The sequence below is a fragment of the Podarcis liolepis genome (genome assembly GCF_965112155.1).
Source record: "Podarcis liolepis genome assembly, chromosome: 7".
NCBI classification, from domain to species: Eukaryota; Metazoa; Chordata; class Lepidosauria; order Squamata; family Lacertidae; genus Podarcis; species Podarcis liolepis.
In genome coordinates, this window is record NC_139561.1 from 23,845,789 (window position 1) to 23,868,917 (window position 23,129).

At 45.1% G+C, this 23,129-nt stretch overlaps 1 protein-coding gene across 3 annotated transcripts in view; it reads right to left on the reverse strand.

The window, feature by feature from the left end:
* LOC310711426 (uncharacterized protein) overlaps positions 1–23,129 on the reverse strand; it is a 137,792-nt gene that overhangs the window by 79,058 nt on the left and 35,605 nt on the right. Inside the window, exons 1-2 of one of the 3 annotated variants that reach the window (XM_083513352.1) lie at positions 721–781; positions 39–157 (exon numbers count right to left, since the gene is read on the reverse strand). The exons of 1 other annotated variant lie outside the window; for it this stretch is intronic. In XM_083513352.1, the coding sequence (XP_083369478.1) occupies positions 39–68 (30 nt within the window). In that variant the 5' untranslated portion in view covers positions 69–157; positions 721–781. Of the gene's footprint in view, positions 1–38; positions 158–720; positions 782–23,129 lie in introns of those variants that run through there. One more of the 3 variants, XM_083513353.1, reaches the window with a different exon arrangement.

Here is a 23,129-nt window from a genome sequence, read left to right on the forward strand (position 1 = left end):
GCCCCTCCACTCCTCTCTCTGTGCATAAAGAAGCTTACACATGTGCCTATCATCGAACACAGACCCATAGAGTATAATTTGGAGGTGCTTTCTAGAGAGCAAGGAGAAACATAGGAATTGTTCCGATTCTTCCGTCGGGATGCATTTGAGGAGAGCCCTGCGAAAATCAAGGCGAGAGCTGTTTTTGTCACACTTGGAGGAAATGAATCTTAACAGAAGATAGTTCAAGGGAGCGGCGGGGTGGGGGGATGTTGAAAATAAAAGCAGCCAACAAGCTGGAATTAACAATGGCGCAGAGTAACAATAGAAGCTAATGCAAGCGGGTTGTGGAAGGAATAGCGAATGACGTGGCACAAAGAATACATGGCAAGATCCCAAGGCAGAGTTCCAAGGAATACCAGCTGGGGCATGAACAGGGAGCTATCAACGGGGGAGGGTGGTTTTAACAGCATCAATGGGATGGCTGGCAACCGTTTCCTTAAAGCGGTTCAGCAAACAAGATGGGGATGCTGGGAGACAATACATTTTTTCAGGGCGGGGTGTGGGATTCAAGGTGTCGGCACTGCCACCAGCTCGAGCTGATGGCACCATGCCAAGGATTTTTACAAAACAGAAATGCATTGGCAAGGGGAGCTATATTCTCTCTTGCTTTTGAATATCTCCCTGGAGGCTAGCCAGCCAATGGGTTTGTTAAACGGAGAAGCAGAAAGAGAACTTCACCTGGTATGGCTTGGGACCAAGAACTGGTGGTGTGGGCCTCGGCGTTGCATCAAAGGCATATCGGGGGGGGGGGACTGAAAGAGAAGAGGGATAAAATGAAGAAGAGAGGGCAGGAAAGTCAGGCAGATCCAGATGGGGCTGAAGGTGCACCCGAGGTTGGAAAAGGTTGATCGGAGGAAGCTGCCTTATACTGAGTGAGACCATTAGCCCATCTAACTCAGTAGTGTCTACACGGACTGGAAGCAGCTCTCCAGGGCTTCAGACAAGGGATATGCTCCACCCTTACGTGGAGATGCCAAGGACTGAATGGACACCTTCTGCATGCAAAGCAGATGTTCTGTCACTAAGCTTATGGTGACTATGAAAGTGGGCATGTTAGATGAATACACAGCTCTTGGTGGGGAGGACCAGAATGTTGTTGTTGTTGTTGTTACATGGTATTGCTTTTTTGAGGGGGTAGAAAAAGGGGCAACAACAAAAAGGAATTGTATATTCAAGGTTGCCCCTTCATTTTACAGAGAGAGAGAGAGAGAGAGAGAGAAATGCATAAATTGTACTTCCCATTTTGTTTGAACAGTGACCTTATTTCTGCCAGTTGAGTTGGGCCAATTGTTTTTGTGATTCAGCTTTGCATCTTAGCAACACACGCATACACACCACTCTGCTAAATAAGGAGGTTTCCAAGATGCCATAGTAACATACCATTTGACCAAATGCCTGCAGAAAACTTATTTACATGTTTGAATTAATCTCACCCACCCCTTTTCTCTCCTCCTTTTTCTTTCCTTCTGGAAACTGCCTTCAGCCTCAAAGTATTAAAGCAAATAAAACATCCCCTCCCCTTACTGAGGGCAGATTTCCAAAGAATAAATTAAACATATCTCTTTTTCTTAATGTACATGTACTAAAAGAGGACTAAACCATGTGATTCTTTACTGACCTGCTTTTGGGTTTGGGCCTTTTTTTCTTTTTTGCAACAAGGTGATTCTAAACATAGCCTATGAGCCTACATAGTTATCTGGAACAGAAGGCAAAGACAATCGAGTTCATCTTTTGGCAGTCAAAACAAACCCTGAAGCAAGCAAATTCTATGCTCGGATTTTAAGCTGTGTGGCATTACTGCTAAACTTTGCCCAAGAGGAGAGAGGAGATCTGGGCAGCAGCCCTTTTTTTGCAGTGTGTTGTCAAGCAAGCTAATACGTTCTCTGTGTGGGGTCTGCTCCACAGAGCAGTGGGAAAGAATTCCCTCCCATCTACTTGATCCAATTGTATGGCAAGTGAGACCAGAGTTTGAAAGGAGCTGGTACTTGCCTGCAGGGTTGGAAAGCTAGCATAGGAGAGCTGTGGCCATTCCCATATCTGTCTGTCTGCCAAGACACTTGCGGAGGCTTGATCTAGATTCCTGAATAGTACAAGCCACCAGAGCAAAGGGAGGAGTGGAGTGGCACACAGCCCTCTCTTTCTATTCTCATTTGAAAGCTACCGTTTTGGTGGCACAGAGACCGCAGAGACACAGATGGTGGTGAAGATGCACTATTCACTGCATTTCAGGGGTAGAGCACCTGCTTTGCACACAGAAGGTCCCAGGTTCAGTCCCTAGCATCTCCAGGTAGGGCTGGGAAAGACTCCCTGTCTGAAACCCTGTAAAGCCACTGCTGATAAGTGTAGACAATACTGAGCTGGATAGGCCTATAAGTGTGAGGCAGTTTCCTCTTTTCCTACAGCTCTGCTGTAAATAAGGGGCATCAACCTGCTTTGGGGCTAGAAGTCCTTGAAAGTTATGACAGCCCAAGCCAGACAGATCTTCACAACAGCACACTCCGTGGTTCGATTTGCCCCATCCCAGCTTCCAATGCAGAACTCAACTCATTTCTTTAAAGTACTGGCTACTCAGCAATTTTCTGCTTTTGCTTTTTGTTGTGTTTAAGAAGATAATAACAGCCCAGTTAGATAAGAGCATAGGTCCATGTAGTGAAGCCTTGACTAACTTGGTGCCCTCCAAACAGGAAAGACTTTGTGTAGGTCACAAAAGTTAGTTAAAAGGTGGCGCTAGGCATTTCCAGCGGCAGAGGAAGCTGCCCGATTGTCTGGGGCGGTGTGCAGGGCGGTGCGAGCTGTCCATAGAGGTGGGGCGCACTGTGGGGCCTCCAGAGTCTGCCTGCCTCCTCCCACTCAGCTGCCCTACGGGGGAGAGGCAGCAGGTGGACCGTTTGGGCAGACAGAGTGGAGAGACGCGTGGCTCGGGTGCGATGCAGGCCCCGCAGTGAGTGCCGCCCAGCATTTTGTCACCCTCCTCAGTGGTGAAACCCGGGGCAACCCACAACCACCGCAACCCCCTTCCTCTGCCCCTGGGCATGTCTACCTTGGGCATAAATTCCATACGAAGGGATAATCACAGCAAACGGGTTTTCTCCAATTGCCACTTTCCTACCCTTTGTATGTGAGGATATCTGGAAAGTATCTGCTAAGGACATCAAAGGCTTATATATCACACCTATTTCAACTAAAATCCCAAGCAGATCTGATCACTTCTACACCTCCCTCCTTTTTTCAAACTCCACTAATGAACTGCTTTCAGAGTGGCAAAATTCTGTGCATCAGCATGCACTACTATGAACTGGATGGTTAATTTTCCCAACCAGATTGGCACTCAGCAATATTGTGAATGTGCACACACACGTCTTAGTTTTCTGATGTGCTGTTATTCCTAAGAGTCTTTTGCTGGCCTGTAAACTACAAACTGTATTTGTTTGACTGTAACTTAGTGCCTGATTTGGGATCAGCTTTATAAAGGTTGATTAATTGACCGATTTTTTAAAAAAAATCTTTTCAAATATCCTGTCACTTGCTTGAAAAGTCTTGATCCATTTGGAAAGAGAACAGAGGATTCCCCACTCTTCAAATACGTTAACTGCAGTAAATTTTAGGAGGCATTGACATTTATTTTTACTAACAATGGCACTGGGTTGGTATGATGACATCCAGAAAAAGAGGCCCCTTCCAGACTGTGAATATTTGGGGGAGGGATTCAAGTGCATACCAGAAATTTGATGTGTGCAATTAATGCCAATTAAAGTGCTGTGTTGTCCTATGGTAACAAATTCACTTAAATAACCCCAAAGAAACTTTCTTGTTGTTAGGAAGCTGATGGGGAAATTGCCCTGAATAGTGTGGGGTGAACAAATGATTAATGGTAAGACATATATTCTTTGTAAACCACCTAGAGGTTTTATTTACAGTTAAGAAGTATAAGAATTTTGTTAAATGAATGAATGAATGCACCCTGCAAGCAAATCAGAATGAATGTTCCTTGTCATATAACCTCTCTGCAAGCAAACCTGAATGAATGCTCAATAAAGACATTGTCTAACCTTCATGTAAACTCTGTGCAAGCAATTCAAAACGAATGTTCAGTAAACAGGTTGCCTGGAGGAGCTCAGAGGCTAGTGGCTTCAAAAGGTAGCATGGAGCAAGCTTGTTTTCTGCTATTCCAGAGGGCAGGACCCAGACCAATGAATTCAAATGACAAGAAAGGAGACTGCAACTGAGCATTATCATAGATAGTGGGTTTGTTGCACCAGAGCATCAAAGCTCTTTAATTCATGTTAACTATGCAAACCTAAATTTATCATAGAATTGTAGAGTTGGATCATCTAGTCCAAGCCCTTGCCATGCAGGAATCTCAACATGCAATCTCCCATCCAATTTGAAACCGTACCTGACCCTGCTTAGCTTTGCAAATGTGCTAGCAGTTTTATTGCTGCAGCACTAGGTGCATTAGGAAGAACTTTCTGGCAGTAAGAGCCGTCTAACAGTGGAACGGACTCCGGAAGGTGGTGGACTCTCCTTCGCTGGAGGTTTTTAAGCAGAGGTTGGATGGCCATCTGTCAGGGATTCTTTAGCTGCGATTCCAGCGTTACTAGATGACCCTTGGGATCCCTTCCAACTCCACAATTCTGTAAATCTATTATTCTACGTGGCAGTTCATGGACCAATGAGCAGCACACAATAAAACCCAGAAGAATGGCAAATGCCACTGCCACAAGGATTGACACTAGCTAAATTATAAAGAGCGTAACCCACTGAGACTGTCCCCTGAAGAAGCCACACTATGCTCTTGCTCTAATGTGCTGCTGGCATAGGACAACCTATGAAGTGAATTGGGCCCAATGTGTTATAAATGCCCTCCACGTTGCAATTTTAGAAATAAGAATGGTTTGTCAGAATTAAGAATGGACACATTTGTCAGTTTCAGTTTCTGCCAGTTTTCTCATTTGTCCCCATTTTAAATTCACATTTCCCGTATCAGTTTGTGATTTTTGTTTAAGCCCTCGTGAAAATTCACCAGCATTTTAGTGCTCATGTCTCCTAATAGGCAAATCAGGTTTTGTATGCAATTTTGCCAAATACACACATTTTTTGCAAGTAATCTGCCGTAATATGAAGCATTTTAATGTTATTTTCACTAATATGTGCATGTTTATGCACATTTCCCTGTAATATACACATTTTTGTCCCCCTTTTCATTATCGGAGAGCAACATGGCAAGATTTGGAGAAGTGTAACTTTTGAAGGATGGCTGTGTTTTGGTTCAGAAATTTGTTTTTGAGAAGGGAGACGGGATGCAAACCAACCTGAATCAACCTGAATTTCTCCCTCATCGCAGTGAGAACAAAGCTCTAGCTAAACATCACAATCCATGAAGCCACCCACAAACCTTGCTCAAAGCATTTAACCCCCTAATTTTATCTCTAATAAGCAATATTTACTACTAATTCTAAAAAGGGCCTTCAACACTACCCCTTTTCTTGGTTTAAAGTTTCCTCATTGGGCTGAAAACCATTTCTGCAAGCCATTTAGAAACAATTGAAGGCGAAAAGAAGGCTGGGGGTGGGGAGGACAAAAGAAGAGAATCAATTCTCCCCATTTGCAGTAATTATGGGCGCATTTCAGTATAACATGTTAATTAGTCTCTTGGAAGTAATTCCTCAAGTTCATACTGTGATAAAGTGAGGAATAAATTGAGCCCCTACTCCAAAGTTGCTGCTCCAGTGGGTGGCAGCCCATTGGTACATTAATTTGATTAAAGACTACCTTGTTTGGTAAGACGAGAGTCTTGAACAGGCTTTTTTTTTTTAACCAATATTAGTCGAATCCCCTCCACATCTGTGGCTCCCTAAATTATGGATACAAGATCTCTGCTCACATGACTGACAAGGTTACCAGCTGGGGCTTTACACTCGGTTCAATTATTTTATATTGTACCTTCAGGCTTCATTCCAAAGTGACTCTTAAAGAATAATCAGACACTCTCAATAGGCAATCAAACTGAAATTAGAACAAGGTTACAGACTTGGTTTCAGTTGGTAAGTTGAAAATATCTAAGAGCCAGCGAGCTTTCTGTTTTATCCTTGGAAAAACGATGGGTTATTGCCATGTTCTCTATGTGGGGCTGCCCTTGGGGGTGGTTCAGAGGTTGCAGCTGGTGCAGAACTTGGCGGCTAGGTTGCTTGCGGGGGCAAACTTATCACCTTGCTTGCGGGATTTGAGCTTCCTTCCGGTCTGCTCCCAGGCCAAATTCAGGGTGTTGGTACTAACAGGCAATCTAAGGTCTCTATACTGCTCAGGTCCAGGTTACCTGAGTGACCCCCTTATCCCAATAATAATAATAATAATAATAATAATAATAATAATAATAATAATTTATTTACCGTATTTCTCGCTCTATAGGACACACTTTTCCCCCTCCAAAAATGAAGGGGAAATGTGTGTGCGTCCTATGGAGTGAATGCAGGCTTTCGCTGAAGCCTGAAGAGCGAGATGAGTCAGTGCGCACCGACCCCTCTCGCTCTCCAGGCTTCAGGCAGCTATCCGCAAGCCTTGCAAGCCCAGTGGGAGGCAAGCCTTCTGAGCGCGGGGTACAATACAATACATGTACGCTAATGGGTTCTGAACTGGCAGTGACTATGCAGCAAAGAGTTATTGGGATCTTGATGGCCACCAGTCTGAATGACTGGGGAAGGGTTTTAAATAAATGTATGGAGGAAAAAGCTATCATTGGTTACTAGCCATGATGCCTATGGTCTACCTCTGGTGTCGGAAGGTAGCATGCCTCTGAATACCAGCAGTTGACAATGACAAGTGATGAAGATTAACTACGTTCCAATCTGCATTTAAGACTGAGAAGTGTGAATCAGGTCAGTTTATTGAAAAATGACGACTGAACGAAATGCTTGAGCATCCCTACTATGAATACCTCGTTCACCTAAAGTGATGCTGTTCACATTCGAGTGTGTGTCTGTGTGTGTGTTGGGGGCCTACCTTTTGCATCACATCCCACGGAGCTGAAAACAGGGGCACAGACGTTAGCACTCAAAAAAGCATCCTATGAATAGTAAACGACAGCAAACACACAAGCATACACACAAACCCCCACCCCTCAAAGTGCAATATATTTAAAAACTTGTGAACCTCAAGCGCCTCATTCATCGGAGCGTACGGGCTCTGGCAGTTTTTGCTGCAGCTCTCTCTGCAGGAATGTAAACAGCGCTATTTGCAATGTCTATGTTATGTCTCTAGTTTGGTATAATTTCCTAAACAGCGTGGCTGCCAAGAGCACTAAGTGTGAAGCTATCGGGGAGAGAGGGAGAGGGAGAGAGGAGAGGCGCTCGGAGCAGAGCACAGCAGAGCAGCTGAGACAGCTCTTCTGGAAGCTGTTGTCTGAAGAGTGGAGAGGAGGAAGGCTTCAAGGTGAAGCACAGTTGCCTTGACTCAATAGGGAATCCTGTCCCTGCTGTAAGCCAAGATGCCATAGCTCAATTGCAATGCATCTGCTTTGCAAGCAGAAGGTCCCGGGCTCAGTCCCTGGCATCTCCAGGTAGGGCTGGGAGAGACACCTGCCTAAACCCCTAGAGAGCTGCTGCCAGTCAGTGTAGACAATACTAAGTTAGATGGACCAATGGTCTGACTCAGCATGAGGCAGTTTCCTGTGTATGTTCCCTGGACGGCCTGTTCCCTTGCAAAAGAAAAAGAGGAAAATGTAATGTGTAATGTGCACTGTTTGTGGGCCTCTTTTCTGTTCCCTTACTTAGAAGTGAATTAGGGCATCCTCCGAATAATGCTGCAACTGAGTTGTAACTTGCCACATTTATTTATTGTGAAATTTACACCCCACCTTTCCCCCAAGGAGCTCAAATACTTGGTTTTTTCCTTCCCCATTTTATCTTCAAAACAAGCCAGCAAGGTAAAGCCAGCAAGGTAGCTTAGGCTAAGAGAAGGTGACTGCCCCAAGGTTCATGGCTGTGTCTGTATTTGAACCCTGGTCTCCCAGGCTTAGCCTTTGCCAGCCTGGCACCTTCCAGATGTTTTGGACTACACCAGCCCCAGCCAGCATGACCAATACCCAGTGATGATGGGAGTTGGGAGTCCAACAGGTTGGGAAATATTGAATTAGTCCAACACTCTAGCCACTATCTTATTTATTGCATTTCATGGAGAAAAGGGTTGCTGAAGGTTACTGGCTATGATGGCTATGTTCTCCCTCCACAGTTGCGAAGCAGCAATGCTTCTGAATTCCAGTTGCTAGAAACCACAGGAGGGGAGAGTGTTCTTGAGCTTGAAGCCTGCTTGTGGTTTCCCAGAGGCTTCTGGCTGGCCCCTGTGAGAACAGGATGCTGGTCTAAATGGGCCATTGGCCTGATCAATCAGTCTCTTCTTATGTTCTTGTTCATATCCCACCTTTTTCTCCAAGGAGCTGAAGGTGTTGTACATGGTTCTTCACCACCTCATTCCATCCCCACAACACCCTGTGAGTTAGGCTGGGCTGAGAGGCAGTGATTGGCCCAAGGTCACCCAGTGAGCTTCATGGCTGAATTGGAGATTTGAACCTTGGTTTCTTGGGTTCCAGTCCAACTCTCTTAACCACTACACCACAGTGCAACACTACACTGCAACATCTTCACGGCATGTGTGGAAGGCACTGTGAAGTCCACTGAAGGCAAGCATCAGTGAAGGCTTTGGGTGCTGCACCAAGGTTTCAATCCGAGCTGGGAAGGCAGTTTTGCCACCACCATGCACCCAAGAGTGGCCCATGCCGCAGATAACTCTCTGAAGGTTGCTGCAGCAAGCAGTCTTGGTAGTGACACTCGCCAGGAGATTGCTGTGCCAACCTCTGATAAGCTGTAACCAACAAAGTTGTGGCCAACTCACATTAATCTCCCTGCATCCAATGCTCCCGAGCAACACACCCGACGGCGTGTGGTGCACCATTTGCCTAATATATGCAGAAGGGGGTGGTGGAATTCAGCCATTTTAAGATGTGGAATTCCATATCTGGGGCAGAACACACACAGTCCTACTTATATCGACTTGTGCCAACCTTGGCATCCATCTGTGCCCATCCTAAGGAAGCCCGGCTCAAGCTTTTATAGCCCTGGATATAATAAGCTCTGCGGGAGCATAATCAGACAATCCTAAAAAGGAACAAACCCTGCCATCTACTTGGCTCGCTGCAATAACGATTAGCCTAATACGCCAGCCCCCTGCAAAGCCGCACACTCTGCGAATCCCTTTTTAATGAGCAGGGAGCATGTGGTTGCCCTCGCCCTACTGAGGAGGCCAACATTTAAAGCCTGTTGGTTTTTTGTTTTTTTACTCTGCTAACTTGAGAGGGAGAAGATAAAGAGAGACAGAGGGACACAGAGAGATTGCTGCAGGATGGCTACTGGACATAATAACAAGCAGAGTGACTTTTCCCCAGTCTGTTTCCTCTTCTCTCCCCACCACCCCCAGTGCTTATATTTAAGGGGATTTCAAAATCAGCTTCCTGGATAATTCATTATTATTGCCTTAGGTTGCAGCAGCTCTGTACACTGGGCCAGGGGAAGCAAAGACCTGGGGGCCAAATGTGGCCCTCCAAGCCGCTCTCTTCTCTCTGACCCCTGGCACCACACAACCCTCACTGACCCTGCTCCACACAGCTTGTTTTTGTCCAGTTGGTGTGCATCCTTGAAATCTGACACTGCCTCTTTTTCCCCTGGATGGAAGTTAATTTGCCCTGCCGTTTTCCCCAGCCATCCCTTGCTCACATCATATGATGCCAGCTGTCGGGTGCCTGCGACGGAACTATCAGGAGCTCCTGATGGTTCTTCTGCAAGCAGGGCTTGCATTTGGTGCCTTTTAAATTCAGAACCTGCTGACATCAGCTCCAGTGGTAAGATCCCAGTCAGAACTCATCAGAGGAGCAGAGATGGTCTGCAAAGGGAATTGCTTCACCTGACTATCTTGATTGATAGTTGGGTGGCCTTTCCCACCTGTAAAGTATGCTGCAGGGGGCATGTAGAAGTCAGGATCCACTTCGCGGGCCAGATACATTTCCCCACACCCTTAAATATTGTACCAAGCTACTTTCCAGCTACTATTTGGCACCAGGTGGACCTTGGGGTTCCAGTAAATGCAAAGTAGATCCTGTGAGCATAAAGGCTTTCCATTCCTGATCTGTATTACTACAGACTGTAACCAAGGATGGAGAAACTATGCTGTTGGACTCGAACTCCCACCAGCCACAGCCAGCATGGCCAGTAGTCAGGCATGATGGGGGCTGCAGTCCAACAACTTCTTGAGGTCGGTAGGTTCCCTATCCTGAAACCAAGAAGTATTTCAGCATCTTCACCAAACAGCAACCCCCAGAATTCTTTGAGGGATGTTATAACAGTTATATTAGTGTAAAGCAGGTCTTACGCTTCTGGTGTAGGCATACTCTAAGGGCCTGGGAAACATTAGCTACCAGTTGTGGAGACAGTGTGTGTGTTCACCCCCCCTTTATCCGAGTCAAAATGTCCAGAAACATTCTCAAAATTTGGGTTTAGCAATTAAGAGGCCTTCCCGCCACTCCAAACCCTATGCCTGTCAGCCAACCCTTTGGACCACATCCCAGGCAAGAGACAGAAGGGGAGAGAGAGATTCCACCTCCCCTCAAGACCTTGTATGGTCTCTCCTGGAAGCCAGGCTGCTTCACTGGTTAGTCTATGGAGCTCCTTCAATTCAAAAGGGCTCATGTGAAAACAAGCCACTCATGAATCTTCTGTCGCAGATTTGTATTGCCTGTGGAATCCTGGTGTCTGGCATTTGTTAGGGGAATCATAAGGCAAGGAGGTAAACCCACTTGTATATTTAATAACTGAATATTTTTTGCCAGTCTAGGTTGTTCTGAAAGGGTGGGGGGGGGGACTACAAGAATAACCTTTTCAGCTGCATCTCCCTTTGCATGTGGACAAACTGCGTTTTTTGTTTTTCCTCCAAGTTAAGCTAAAAAAAAAAAAAAAAGTTCCATGCAGAAACACAACAGAGGCTGGCTTGGGTTTTTTTTTGCCTGGCTGGTATATGTCTTTGAACTCTAATAATGCTTTTTGCTTGCCTGGATGAAAGACAGAGAAGGGTGTGCATAAATTAGCTTACAGTACAAAGGTAATCTTTACATTTGTGGCTCTGCCCACTTTTGGCTTCTGGCTCCACCCACCATTGGAATGTGAACCCGGGAATGTTGCCCAGAAGGAACCATGGCCCTTGAGCTGAAATAGTTTCCCTAACCCTACTTTAAAACTCCAGTAGGACACAAGTAGAGTGACCAGGTGAAAAACAGGACAAGATGGCTCAGTTGGTTAGAGTGTGGTGCTGATAATGCCAAGGTTGCAGGTTCGATCCCTGTATGGGACATCTGGGTATTCCTGCATTGCAGGGGGTTGGACTAGATGATCCTCAGGGTCCCTTCCAATTCTATGATCCTAGGACAAGGCTGCTGCACCTTTTAATAGATATGCAGAAGAGGGAATCTCAACAGGTGGCAGTTGCCCTGGATAAAATTCCCTCTTCCCTCATGACTACATTCACACCAAACAGTTTTGTTGTTGTTGGCATCTGCTTGTCTTGGGAGTCAATGAAGGAGTGTGCCTTTGGGGGTGAAGTCAAACCATTGGAGAGTTACATCGCCTGCTGTGGCTGTAAAGACTGATTCAGGAGAGGCATATTTTGTTGCAGCTGGGGCAAATGAAGATGTCCAATTTTGCTGCTACAGGTGCACCATGGCATTTCTACATACAGTTATCCTTCGAAATGTATACCTATAGTATCTGGATTTTGTGATGAAGTTCTCCACCCAATGTGTACAGAACTATTTATATTAGAAACCGAGAAACCACCCCCTGATGAAAACATTTCTGCTCATGAATGGCTAAGCTTTTCTCCCTGACATACTCATTTTCTATGTACATGCAGAGCATTATTCCTTTATGCAATCCCTTCCTCCTCTACCTCATTTCCTGAAGTAGTACAACACAGGCCCCAGTTCAACAAGAGAAACTTCTGCCCCCCCCCCCGCATAGACCTGTTAAACCTTTAAGTGGTTTCTAAGCTGCTTTTCCCACAGACCACTGGAAAATCGCTGAGGGTCTTGGTGGACCACTTAATGGCTTTTCTGCCTGTTGTAGCAATTGTGCTAGGTGCTATATGATGTTTGATTGTACTGTATTTCTGTGCTTTTTTAATGTCTCATGCATTGTATGACCATCTGTATTCAATAGGATTCAAATCGTAAAACAAGAAAATAGAATATATTCGATGCGACGGATGTCCCATCACCTGTCTTCAACCACAGCCATGCTGTGTACTACCTGAATGAAGTTCAGTTCACAAACAACAGTTTCGGAACTTCTGGCTTAGATTATCTGGGGAAACTCTACTCATGGCACCACAGAATGTCATAGGCTGGTAACGACCTGAAAATGGGCATTTTCTGCTGCTGTCCCATAGTGTAGGATGCCGTTCTCTCTGACATACATGAAGCAGCAACCATCAGGTGCTTAAGACATCTTATAAAGAGGTATCTTTTTGCCCAGGTGACAAACCTAGACAGCATCTTAAAAAGCAGAGACATCACCTTGCCAACAAAGGTCCATATGGTAAAAGCTATGGTTTTCCGAGTAGTGATGTATGGAAGAGAGAGCTGGACCATAAAGAAGGCTGATCGCCGAAGAATTGATGCTTTTGAATTATTGTGCTGGAGGAGACTCTTGAGAGTCCCATGGACTGCAAGAAGATCAAACCTATCCAGTCTTAAGGAAATCAGCCCTGAGTGCTCACTGGAAAGACAGATCCTGAAGCTCAGGCTCCAATACTTTGGCCACCTCATGAGAAGAGAAGACTCCCTGGAAAAGACCCTGATGTTGGGAAGGATGGAGGGCACAAGGAGAAGGGGACGACAGAGGACGAGATGGTTGGATAGTGTTCTCGAAGCTACGAACATGAGTTTGACCAAACTGCGGGAGGCAGTGGAAGACAGGAGTGCCTGGCGTGCTCTGGTCCATGGAGTCACAAAGAGTCGGACACGACTAAACGACTAAACAACAACAACAACATCTTTTTACACATAAGACTGCACCCTGTTATATGTGTTTGCTCTCCTTGAATCTGTTATGTTTGCTTTTATATGCTGCTTTTTTATATACTGTTTTATTGATTTTAGGCTGTATATTTTTGTTTTAATGGATGTTTTTTATATGGTACATAGTGTACACTGCTTAGAGATTTTTTTAAAATATTAAGCAGTTTAGGAATAAAAAAGCAAGTAAGCAATGTTGATGGATTTTCTTAAGGATTTTTTTAAAATCACAAATTGCTCCCAAAATGCAGAGAAGCTGAATTTAAGATTGGGAAATGAGGAGAAACTGAAATTGACCGGTTTGGTCATTCCTTAGCTGCTCCTTGGGATATTTGCAAACTCTGTTTCTTACTCTAAATGCCAAGCGTAGCAGAAAGTAACTACTTTCTCTCTCTCTCTCCCCCCCCCCTTCAAATGTTCAAGCATGTGCTCTTCATTATCGAAATTCCTTGGTATTGTTTCAGCTTGTCACTGCTGGTTGGGGATATACCGCCTTGAGCAGTTGCCATTTTTTATAAAGGTTTCCTCATTCCCCTCTGCTTGCCAAAATTATTGCCAAGCTGAGACTCAAGTTGCTGCTCTTTATGGGGCACTTTAGGAGTTATTAGGTCCCATTTGAACAAAACTATGCTCTTTTTCCCACCACAAAACCAAACATTGAAGAAAGACCCCTTTCTTTATGGTCACCTTATGCCTGCTCTCTCAGTGGGAACAGGCTCGTAGATGGAGCCTAGCCAACAAAGGCTTTTGGTGGGAGAATTTGTGAGTGTGTGATGTCACTGCAAAGAGATTACCGTAGTGTGCAAAAGGTATGATGTAATAAACATGAGCCAGTGAAGATACTGTTGGAACACTTGAGTGTATCAGGGTGGGGTGGGGAAGTATGGTTTGTAGCCAACTAGGTTCTACCCAGAGAAGAACCAATGAAGTTAATAAGTTAGTGGTGTCCATTAACTTCAATGGGTCTACTCTGAGTACAACTAGCACTGGATACAACCTCTGTGTCTGCAAGGCATACATGTCAGGGTTCTTGCAAAGGTCTGAAACTTCTGTAGCCTAATCAGGAGATTTCTGCCAAATTATCCCACAACAGGGAAGACGAACCTGTGGCCCTTCTCCAGATGTAGCTGAACTCTGACCTCAATCACCCTTGGCCATTGACCATGCTGGCTCGGGCTGAACGAAGCTGGAATCCTACAGCATCTGGAGAGCCACAGGCTTGTCCTAAAAACAAGAAAAGTTTAAATTAACTACCTTTTGTCTCTGCTTCGTTTGTTCCATAATATCCTGCTTATCTTAACTGCCTGGCACGTTGCACTCATGCTTGGTGAATTAACCGTACACTCTCCTCTTGTGTGTTTTGATCATGGCTTTGTTAAAAACACACACACCTGCATTTCAACAATGTTGTGCAATGGGTTTTTATGTTTTACCAAACCACTTAGAAGCTATCTGGGTATTAAGCAGCTTATAAACTAACACACTAAATTAATTTAAAGTGTAGCCCAACTCCACCCCCTCCCTTCTGTTGAAATAGGGCAGCCTTCACTACCCTGGTATGCTCCAAATGTTTTTGGACTCCAACTTGTATTGGCCTCAGCCAGCATGGCCGTTTTGGACGCAAGCACCCATCAACCCCAACCACCACATGTTCATCCATTCTGCCGCTGGCTAACTCTTGCACTATTATTCCAACTCTATGATTCTATGAGTCAATTATTCTATTTGTCCATCTGATCCAGAATTGTCTTTAACTGGCAGTGGATCCCCAGGATCTCAGGCAGGGAAAGGTCTTTCCCATCACCATTCCATTCGACATCCAAGATTGCACTTGGGACTTTCTACATGCAAAGCACATGGTCTGACACAGAGTTATGAGCCCTTTCTCTTTTTTCATTCCATCATCTAAGTGAATTGATTGCTTTTAGGTATTAGTTTAGGGATCAGAGTTTTTCTTCTCCTGGACCTTTCTTCTCCTACCTTCCCAGGTTGATGAGCCTAATCCACCCCTAAATTTCCTCTTACAGCATGTGCAGAAACCGCCTTCTTGACCGTTGTGTCTACTATTGGTCTCATCCACTCAATCCACTGGAGCCTGTCTTTGCATGCTGAAGTCCCTGACTCACCGAGGGTTTGAGACCTATCAGCTACCCTAGCCTGGTTTAACCAGCCGATCGAAGCCGTTCCCAGGGTGTGCCCCTGTTGCATGTCGACAGATTCTGGGAGCCACAGGTGAGAGATGAGTAGCTCTGTTGGCTACTGCCCAATATACCGGTACTTAAAGATCAAACAAGGGAAAAAAAGACTGAAGGGCAACAGCTCAGTGGCAGAGCACCTGATTCTCATGCAGAAGGTCCTAGGTCCAATCCTCACATCTCCAGGTAGGTCTGGGAATGTCCCTCACCTGAAACCCTGGAGAGCTGCTGCCAGTCAGTGAAGACAATACTGAACTAGATGGACCAAGGATCTGATTCAGTATGTTCCTATGTGTTGCAGTGCTTGTTACCTGGTCTCTTAAAAACAGATAACAAATCAGAACTGTACATCCAGGGAATTCTGTTGAGCAACTTCAGTGTTGAAAGCCCTGCGGTAGTGTTTTAGATTAACTATACCTACACAAACACAAACTTGTGGGGTGGGGCATAGATAAGGCATAGGAACGGTGGGAAGAAAGAGCTGCCATATATGAGTGGTCTGCCACACAAAGAGGTGTAGTTGGCAAGCCTATGTATTTCCAGACCCACCTGGGAGGGAGAGAGCTTAGCAGGAGGCTGAAGAAGTGAAGCATGATAAAGATTAATGGATTATGGCTTCAAACAAATCCAGAGTGAGAGGCAGTTCCTCGTTTTGTGCCACAATATATCCCAACAGACTTACCTATGGGGAGTTTGAATAAAAGCTAATCCCGCTTCTTTCGTCCTCTGTCTTCTCTTTGGAAGGCTGGCTTAATAAAGCAATTAGCCACATGAAAAGGCAGAGACAGACGCCTCATGAAGATGGGTTGAGTTTCTCATGCCCCCCACCCCCAAACTTTATCTTGAGAACCTTTATCTTAAAATGTGCACACTGAGACAGGGAAATGAAAAAGGGGGAGTCTTTCTGCAAAGTGCTCAACGTTTTGCACCCCCAGACTCATTGCTGGGATGTGTTGTATTGGGATGGGAAGCAGGTGAACTACGGTTCACTACAGACCTCTCTGGGCAGGCCCTAGTGGACCACCTAGCACAGGGCTGCAATTCCCTGGCCAGCCTTCCCCAACCTGGTGCCCTCAAGATAGTTTAGATCACAACCCCCATCAGCCGCATCCAGCACAGTCACATCAACATTGTACAAACACACACAGAGTGTTTCAAGTCCAATATAAATAAGAAGTGGTGCATAAATTAGCTAAACAAAACAAAGAAAGAATGCTGTACTCGGGTTGAGAGGAGCTTAGGCCCTGAATAGCTCCCAGTCTAGCCTAGCAGTCCTTGTACATATAAACAGAAACTCTTCTTAGCCTATTGCATTTGCTAAAATCCAGGCGTAGACAATGTGGTGCCCTGTAGATGTTCTTGGACTACAAATCCCATCATTTCTGGTGACTGGTTGTGCTGGCTGATTGGAGCCGTAGTCCAAGAACATCTAGAGGATATGTTTGCTATTCATGTACTGAACAGTTCTACGGTTACTCCATTTATTAACGATGTCTTTATTGTTTGTTTTTATGGCGTTTCTGAAGGATATCAGTATTTCTGGAGGATATTCGTGTTCATTTATGTATATTATTGAGGTGGTGATGGACGCGGTGATTATTTGCATCTTGAAGCCAAAGGAGATATAATTTGACAAAGGGAAATAGTGTTGTTTTTTAAAAAATATATATTTTGGAGGGCAGCGAGCTGTGCTTGTGTGTGTCTGTGTGTGCATGCCAAAGCAGGGTGTGTAAGATAATGAGTGCTTTGGTTGTTTGGCTCCTGGATGGGTTAGATACCGTGGCACAGTGCCTTCCTTTTATAATTGCTGCTCCATGCCTATTTCCGCAAAGGAATACAGGGGCACCAGCGTGCCAATCAATTAAGCAGCTTCATTGCCACTCATTATGTTAATTAAGTTTGCCCTGAGCTCATCATAACCCAGGACAATTGAGAGGAAACCTTTGAAGTACCCTGAAATAGAAAGAAGGGGGGGACGGGGACAGAGAGGAGAGAGGGAAATTTCCTCACTCAGCAGTTTTGTTCCCTTCCTACTTTCTCTCTTGCCTACCTGCTGGAACTTGCAAATAACTTGATCTCTACTGCAGCTTTCCAGGACAAAAACAAAGCAAAATATGGTCTCTGGGTTCCAACATTAAGGGGCTGAAATTTCCAGTGTAGGGAGGGAACTTGGGTGAGCAAGCAGGTATTTTGTGTGTGTGTAGTCAATTTGTTTTCATCGTTAAAGGTATTATTTGTTTCACGATTCACTTTTTTTGTTGCTCTTATTGCTCTCCCCTTATACTGGTTTTTATTGCGACTGGAAGTGGCAACAGAGGTGCCATGGATTTGGGAAGCTCTCCTGTTGTTGGGTTCACTTTATTTATTTCACTTCCTCCAAGGAGCTTAAGGCGGCATAAGTGGTTCTTCCCGCCTCTTCATTTTAGCCTCACAACAACCCTGTGAGGTAGGTTAGGCTGAGAGTCAGGGACTGGCTCCAAGGGCACACCCAGGGAGTTTTATGGATGAGCAGGGATTTGAATCCTGTGCTCCCAGGTCCTAGCTTGCCACTCTAACTTTTTCTTTTGAATTTACAGAAACTGCACAACCCTCTAGGGATGCGGGTGGCACTGTGGGTTAAACCACAGAGCCTAGGGCTTGCTGATCAGAAGGGTGGCGGTTCAAATCCCCATAACGGGGTGAGTTCCTGTTGCTCAGTCCCTGCTCCTGCCAACCTAGCAGTTCGAAAGCACGTCAAAGTGCAAGCAGATAAATAGGTACCGCTCTGGTGGGAAGGTAAACGGCATTTTCGTGCGCTGCTCTGGTTCGCCAGAAGTGGCTTAGTCATGCTGGCCACATGACCCGGAAGCTGTACGCCGGCTCCCTCGGCAAAAAAAGCGAGATGAGCACTGCAACCCCAGTGTCGGCCACAACTGAACCTAATGGTCAGGGGTACCTTTACCTTTACTCAACCCCCTGACTGCTGCAACACTATGGACTCTTATGTTATCTGCCAATGTGAAATTGTGAATGAGCAATCGGCCATGTAACACACTTTGCAAGGAAAAGCAGTCACCCAGGAGGAATTCACACATTTTACATTCAACAAGTGTACAAGCTGTGTACCTGCACACACAAATTGTTGAGATGCACACTTGTACAGTTATTCACATATAATGTTCAACAAGTGCACAGCCTATGTACATAATAGCTCAGCAGTACAAGTCTACATGTGTACACACTTTCATATGAATGCTTGTGCATGCACCTGTTTTTGCCATGGACAACACTCCTATCTTCCGATGCTAATCTGGCCTGCGTTTGTGATCTTTAAGCTATGCATATAGGGAATGGTCCTCTAATAGCTGTTCGAACAGAGGACTGCAATGCAGTCAAACCTAGTGCTCCTGTTAGAGGGGATCTTGTGAAACGCACAGCCTCCCTTCTCAATGGAGAAACCTTCCTTCCAGATACAGAAGAGCCTTCGCCAATACTCACACTTACCCTTCCAAACTTGCCACTGGTGTGTATGATTCCATGTGAGACCCCCATCTCCATTCATCCACCTGCCTGTCCACTCACTGTCACTCAGCAAGGAAATATTTCACAGGCCATGCTGGAGACAATGGAACTTTTCATGGGGGGAGAAATCAGATCCTCAACCCTGAAATCCTAGCAGCTGTTGGCTACAGGAAGCTGCCCCCCCTCCACTCTTCCTTGTCCCACAAGGCTCAGATTTAAAGGGTCACAGGGAGACAGCCACTGATCAGTTTCTTTCTCCTCCCCCCCTCCCCCTTGGACAACAGCACTAGAACAGGGCTCTGCCTAGGAGAGAAAGACAGGAATAGGAAGGAAGGAGATTGGGGAAGTGAATGTGCAGATTGAAAGATAGCATATGTTCCAGGGGAAGTCTCAGCTTTCTAGTAACTTCATAAAAATAAAATTAAAAAACCCTTTGTTACATGACATAGCACAAGAGAGCCCAGACCAAGGAGCACAAATACAGTGGTACCTCGGGTTACATACGCTTCAGGTTACATACACTTCAGGTTACAGACTCCGCTAACACAGAAATAGTGCTTCAGGTTAAGAACTTTGCTTCAGGTTGAGAACAGAAATCGTGCTCCGGCGGCGCGGCGGCAGCAGGAGGCCCCATTAGCTAAAGTGGTCTTCAGGTTAAGAACAGTTTCAGGTTAAGTACAGACCTCTGGAACGAATTAAGTACTTAACCCGAGGTACCACTGTATCACTAGCTCCCAGTTGGAATGATAGGACTCTGCCAGCCTTTGTTTTATATTATGTACTTGTTTTAGAATTTAAATTGTAAAAAAACCTATCCTGGGTGCCTTGGCAGGAAGGCAATATATAAATGCAATAAATAAACAAATAGCTGAAAACTATCACTCATCATGTACCAAGATATGATCTCATGTTGCATCATTCTTGATCCAGAATCATCAAAGGAATATTTTAATGGTAATCTTCATTGCAATCTAAACAATTAAGCAAACTCAGACCTGGAATAGCTCAATCGGTAGAGCATGAGACTTTTAATCTCAGAGTTGTGGGTTCGAGCCCCACGTTGAGCAAAAGATCCCTACACTGCAGGGGAGTTGGACTATAGATGACCCTCATGGTCCATTCCAACAATTCTATGTTTCTATTATTCCTTCCCCTGGCTTCTTGTTAAGGCCACATCCACTCAACACATTTGAAGCACTATGATACCACTCTTAACAGCCATGGCTGCAATTCCCAGAGTTCCCTGGGAAAAGGGATTGGTTCTGTGAGGGGAATAGGGGTCTCTTAAGAACTCTCAGCACTCTTAACAACTCTACCATTCCCAGGATTCCTTGCGGGAAGACAGGACTGTTTTTAAAGAGGTATAATAGAGCTTTAAGTGTATAGTGAGGATGGGGCCTAATGAGTGTGTTAGCATAACCAAATAAAGATTATTCTCTACCTGTTTAACCAGTTTGATATTTTCAGACCATCAGCATTTCCGCATTTGATAGCAATTTCATTCTGTCAGCGATTAGTAAATTACAACTTTTCCAGAACAGGTTATTAGCACCATATTCTTTTTGCATCCTAATGGGAATGCAAGTGGATTTCCTGGGATGGATACAGTACTGATATTTATGACTGCAGTCACTTTCTCTCTCTCCCCCCCCCCCCCCATTAAAAACAAACTTTTATTTTTTCACAATTTCACCACACATGTTGCTCATTTCCCAATCCAAAATCTTCCTGGGGAAAAATGTATGCTACATCTTTCTTAACCTGACCCATATTGTTATAGTGTGCTATATGTCTTGCTGGCATTTGGGTATGTTCCCTAACTACAAAGCTCAGTTGCTTTCATTTATTTTATCTTTTCTTTCTGTGTTTGTAGTAAAGAAGCCTAGCCTTGGCTCTAATAATGTTCTTAACCGTGTTCTTATGCCTGTGTCAATGAGCCCCACCAAGATGTCATGGAGGTGATGGGGGGATCCTGAGGAGGGGAATTAGAGATCAGGGATTTGGAGCTTGATGACCCAAGCAGGGTGAGGGAGGCAAAATCAGGGACCCAAGAAATGCCTGAGCTGGAAAAGGGGGCCGGTGATCAGCAGAGTCAGGAGCTAGATGTTGGGAACAGGATGCTGGACTAGGGTGGGCCTTCAGCCAGATCTGGCGCGGCTCTTATGTTTTTTATGTTGTTGTTTTTAACATGGAGTTGATGTGGTAAAAGAGAGGAAACCAGAACAAATAAAGAGCAGTTCAGAGTTGTCATTATACTGGATTCCACTTTGAAATATGACCTACTAGTTACAGGCAAGAGGAAAACTATTCTGAACAGGCTGAACGTATCAACTGGTGGCCCTACAAACAAAGCCAAGATGTTTAGAAGTGTCACATAAGGAAAACAACTGTTGTATATCCCGTGTCTGAAATTCCTTGTGATGCTCAGCAAATCTCACCGCATGATTCATGGGAATGCCATCAGGCCCCAGATTATAGCTCTAATGCAGTGATTTATTTCTAAAAGCAGAAAAGGGAAGGGCAGGCAAAAGGGAGGTGAAAGCCACATCCTCCGACATGAAACCAAGAAACTTTCACGCCTCATGCCAAGTACTTGATGAATCTCGGTGACGAGGGCAATGCAGCACATGCTCAGATGGGCACTCGTCTTTATTATGCTTTGAGTGTTTTTGTCACCCAACTGAAAGAAATCTTAACTTGAGTAAACCTACAGAGTTTAACCAGTTGAAAGACTAATCTGCACATGGTTGCATTGGAATGCATTAATTTCTTTGTTTTTAGATGACGCTTACACATCTCACAACTAGGGATGGGCAAATCAGTCAATTCAAATCCCATTTCCCCCAAACTTAAGTTCAGTTTGCTCCGTTTCTGCATGAGGTTGTGAATTTTTGTGCACATCTCTCCTATACATTTTTGTTTGTAACTTTTCCAGAGATACATTTTGTTGCAAGTGAATTCCCCGGATATCATGCATCTTTTGTTCATTGGTTTCACTAATATACACATTTTTTTTCTGCACACTTCCCCCTAACATACATTCTATATGTATGTTATTTGTTGTAGAGTTGGAAAAGATTCATAAAAGGGCAACTCAGATGATCAAGGAGATGGAACAATTCCCGCATGAGCAAAGGTTGCAATGTTTGGGACTCTTTAGTTTAGAAAAAAAGCGAGTCAGAGGCCACACGATATAAGTTTATAAAACTATGCATGGCATTGAGAAAGTGGATAGTGAACCCTCCTCACTTTCGCATAACACTAGAACATCCATGAGTCCATATCTAGTGAAGCTGAACATTGAAGATTCAGGAGAGACAAAAGAAAGCACTTCTTCACACAGTCAGGGGCAGAGAAAGGGGGGTGGAGTCTGACCTGGGTGTTACCACTGAGGGGGGTGACAAAATGCCAGGCGGCACTCACCATGGGGCCTGCAGCACACCTGAGCCACGTCTCTCCTGGGAGAGACGCAGTGACTTGGGCGCACGCAGACTCCGCGCTGCCCAAACAGTCCACCAACTGCCTCCCCCTGCCCAGCTGTAGGGCAACTGAGTGGGAGGAGGCAGGCAGACTCTGGAGGCCCCACCCCTATGGGCAACTCGCTCCTGGCCGCGCTGCTCCAGGCACCTAAGCGGCTTCCTCCGCTGCTGCATACAGTGCATAGTCAAAACTATGGAACTTGCTTCCACAAGAGGCAATGAGGGCCCATCCCTTTGAATGGTTTTAAAAGAAGAGTGAGAAAAATCATGGAGGAGAAAGCTATCAATGGCTACAAGCCATGGTAGCTAAGCTCTGTTTCCACAGTCAGAGGAAGTACCGTATTTTTTGCTCTATAAGACTCACTTTTTTCCTCCTAAAAAGTAAGGGGAAATGTGTGTGCGTCTTATGGAGCGAATGCAGGCTGCACAGCTATCACAGAAGCCAGAACAGCAAGAGGGATTGCTGCTTTCACTGTGCAGCGATCCCTCTTGCTGTTCTGTCTTCTGAGAGTCAGAATATGTTTTTTCTTGTTTTCCTCCTCCAAAAACTAGGTGCGTCTTGTGGTCTGGTGCGTCTTATAGAGCGAAAAATACGGTAATGCTTCTGAATACCATTTGCTAGAGACCACAGGAGGAGAGAGCGCTCATGTGCCCAGATCCTGCTTGTGAGTTTCCCAAAGGTATCTGGTTGGCTACTGTGAGAAGAGGAGGCTGGACTAGATGGGCAATTGGCCTGATCCAGCAGCCTCTCCTTATGTTGGAGAACTGCATTGTAAAATTCAAAGAAGTGTGAAGTGTTAA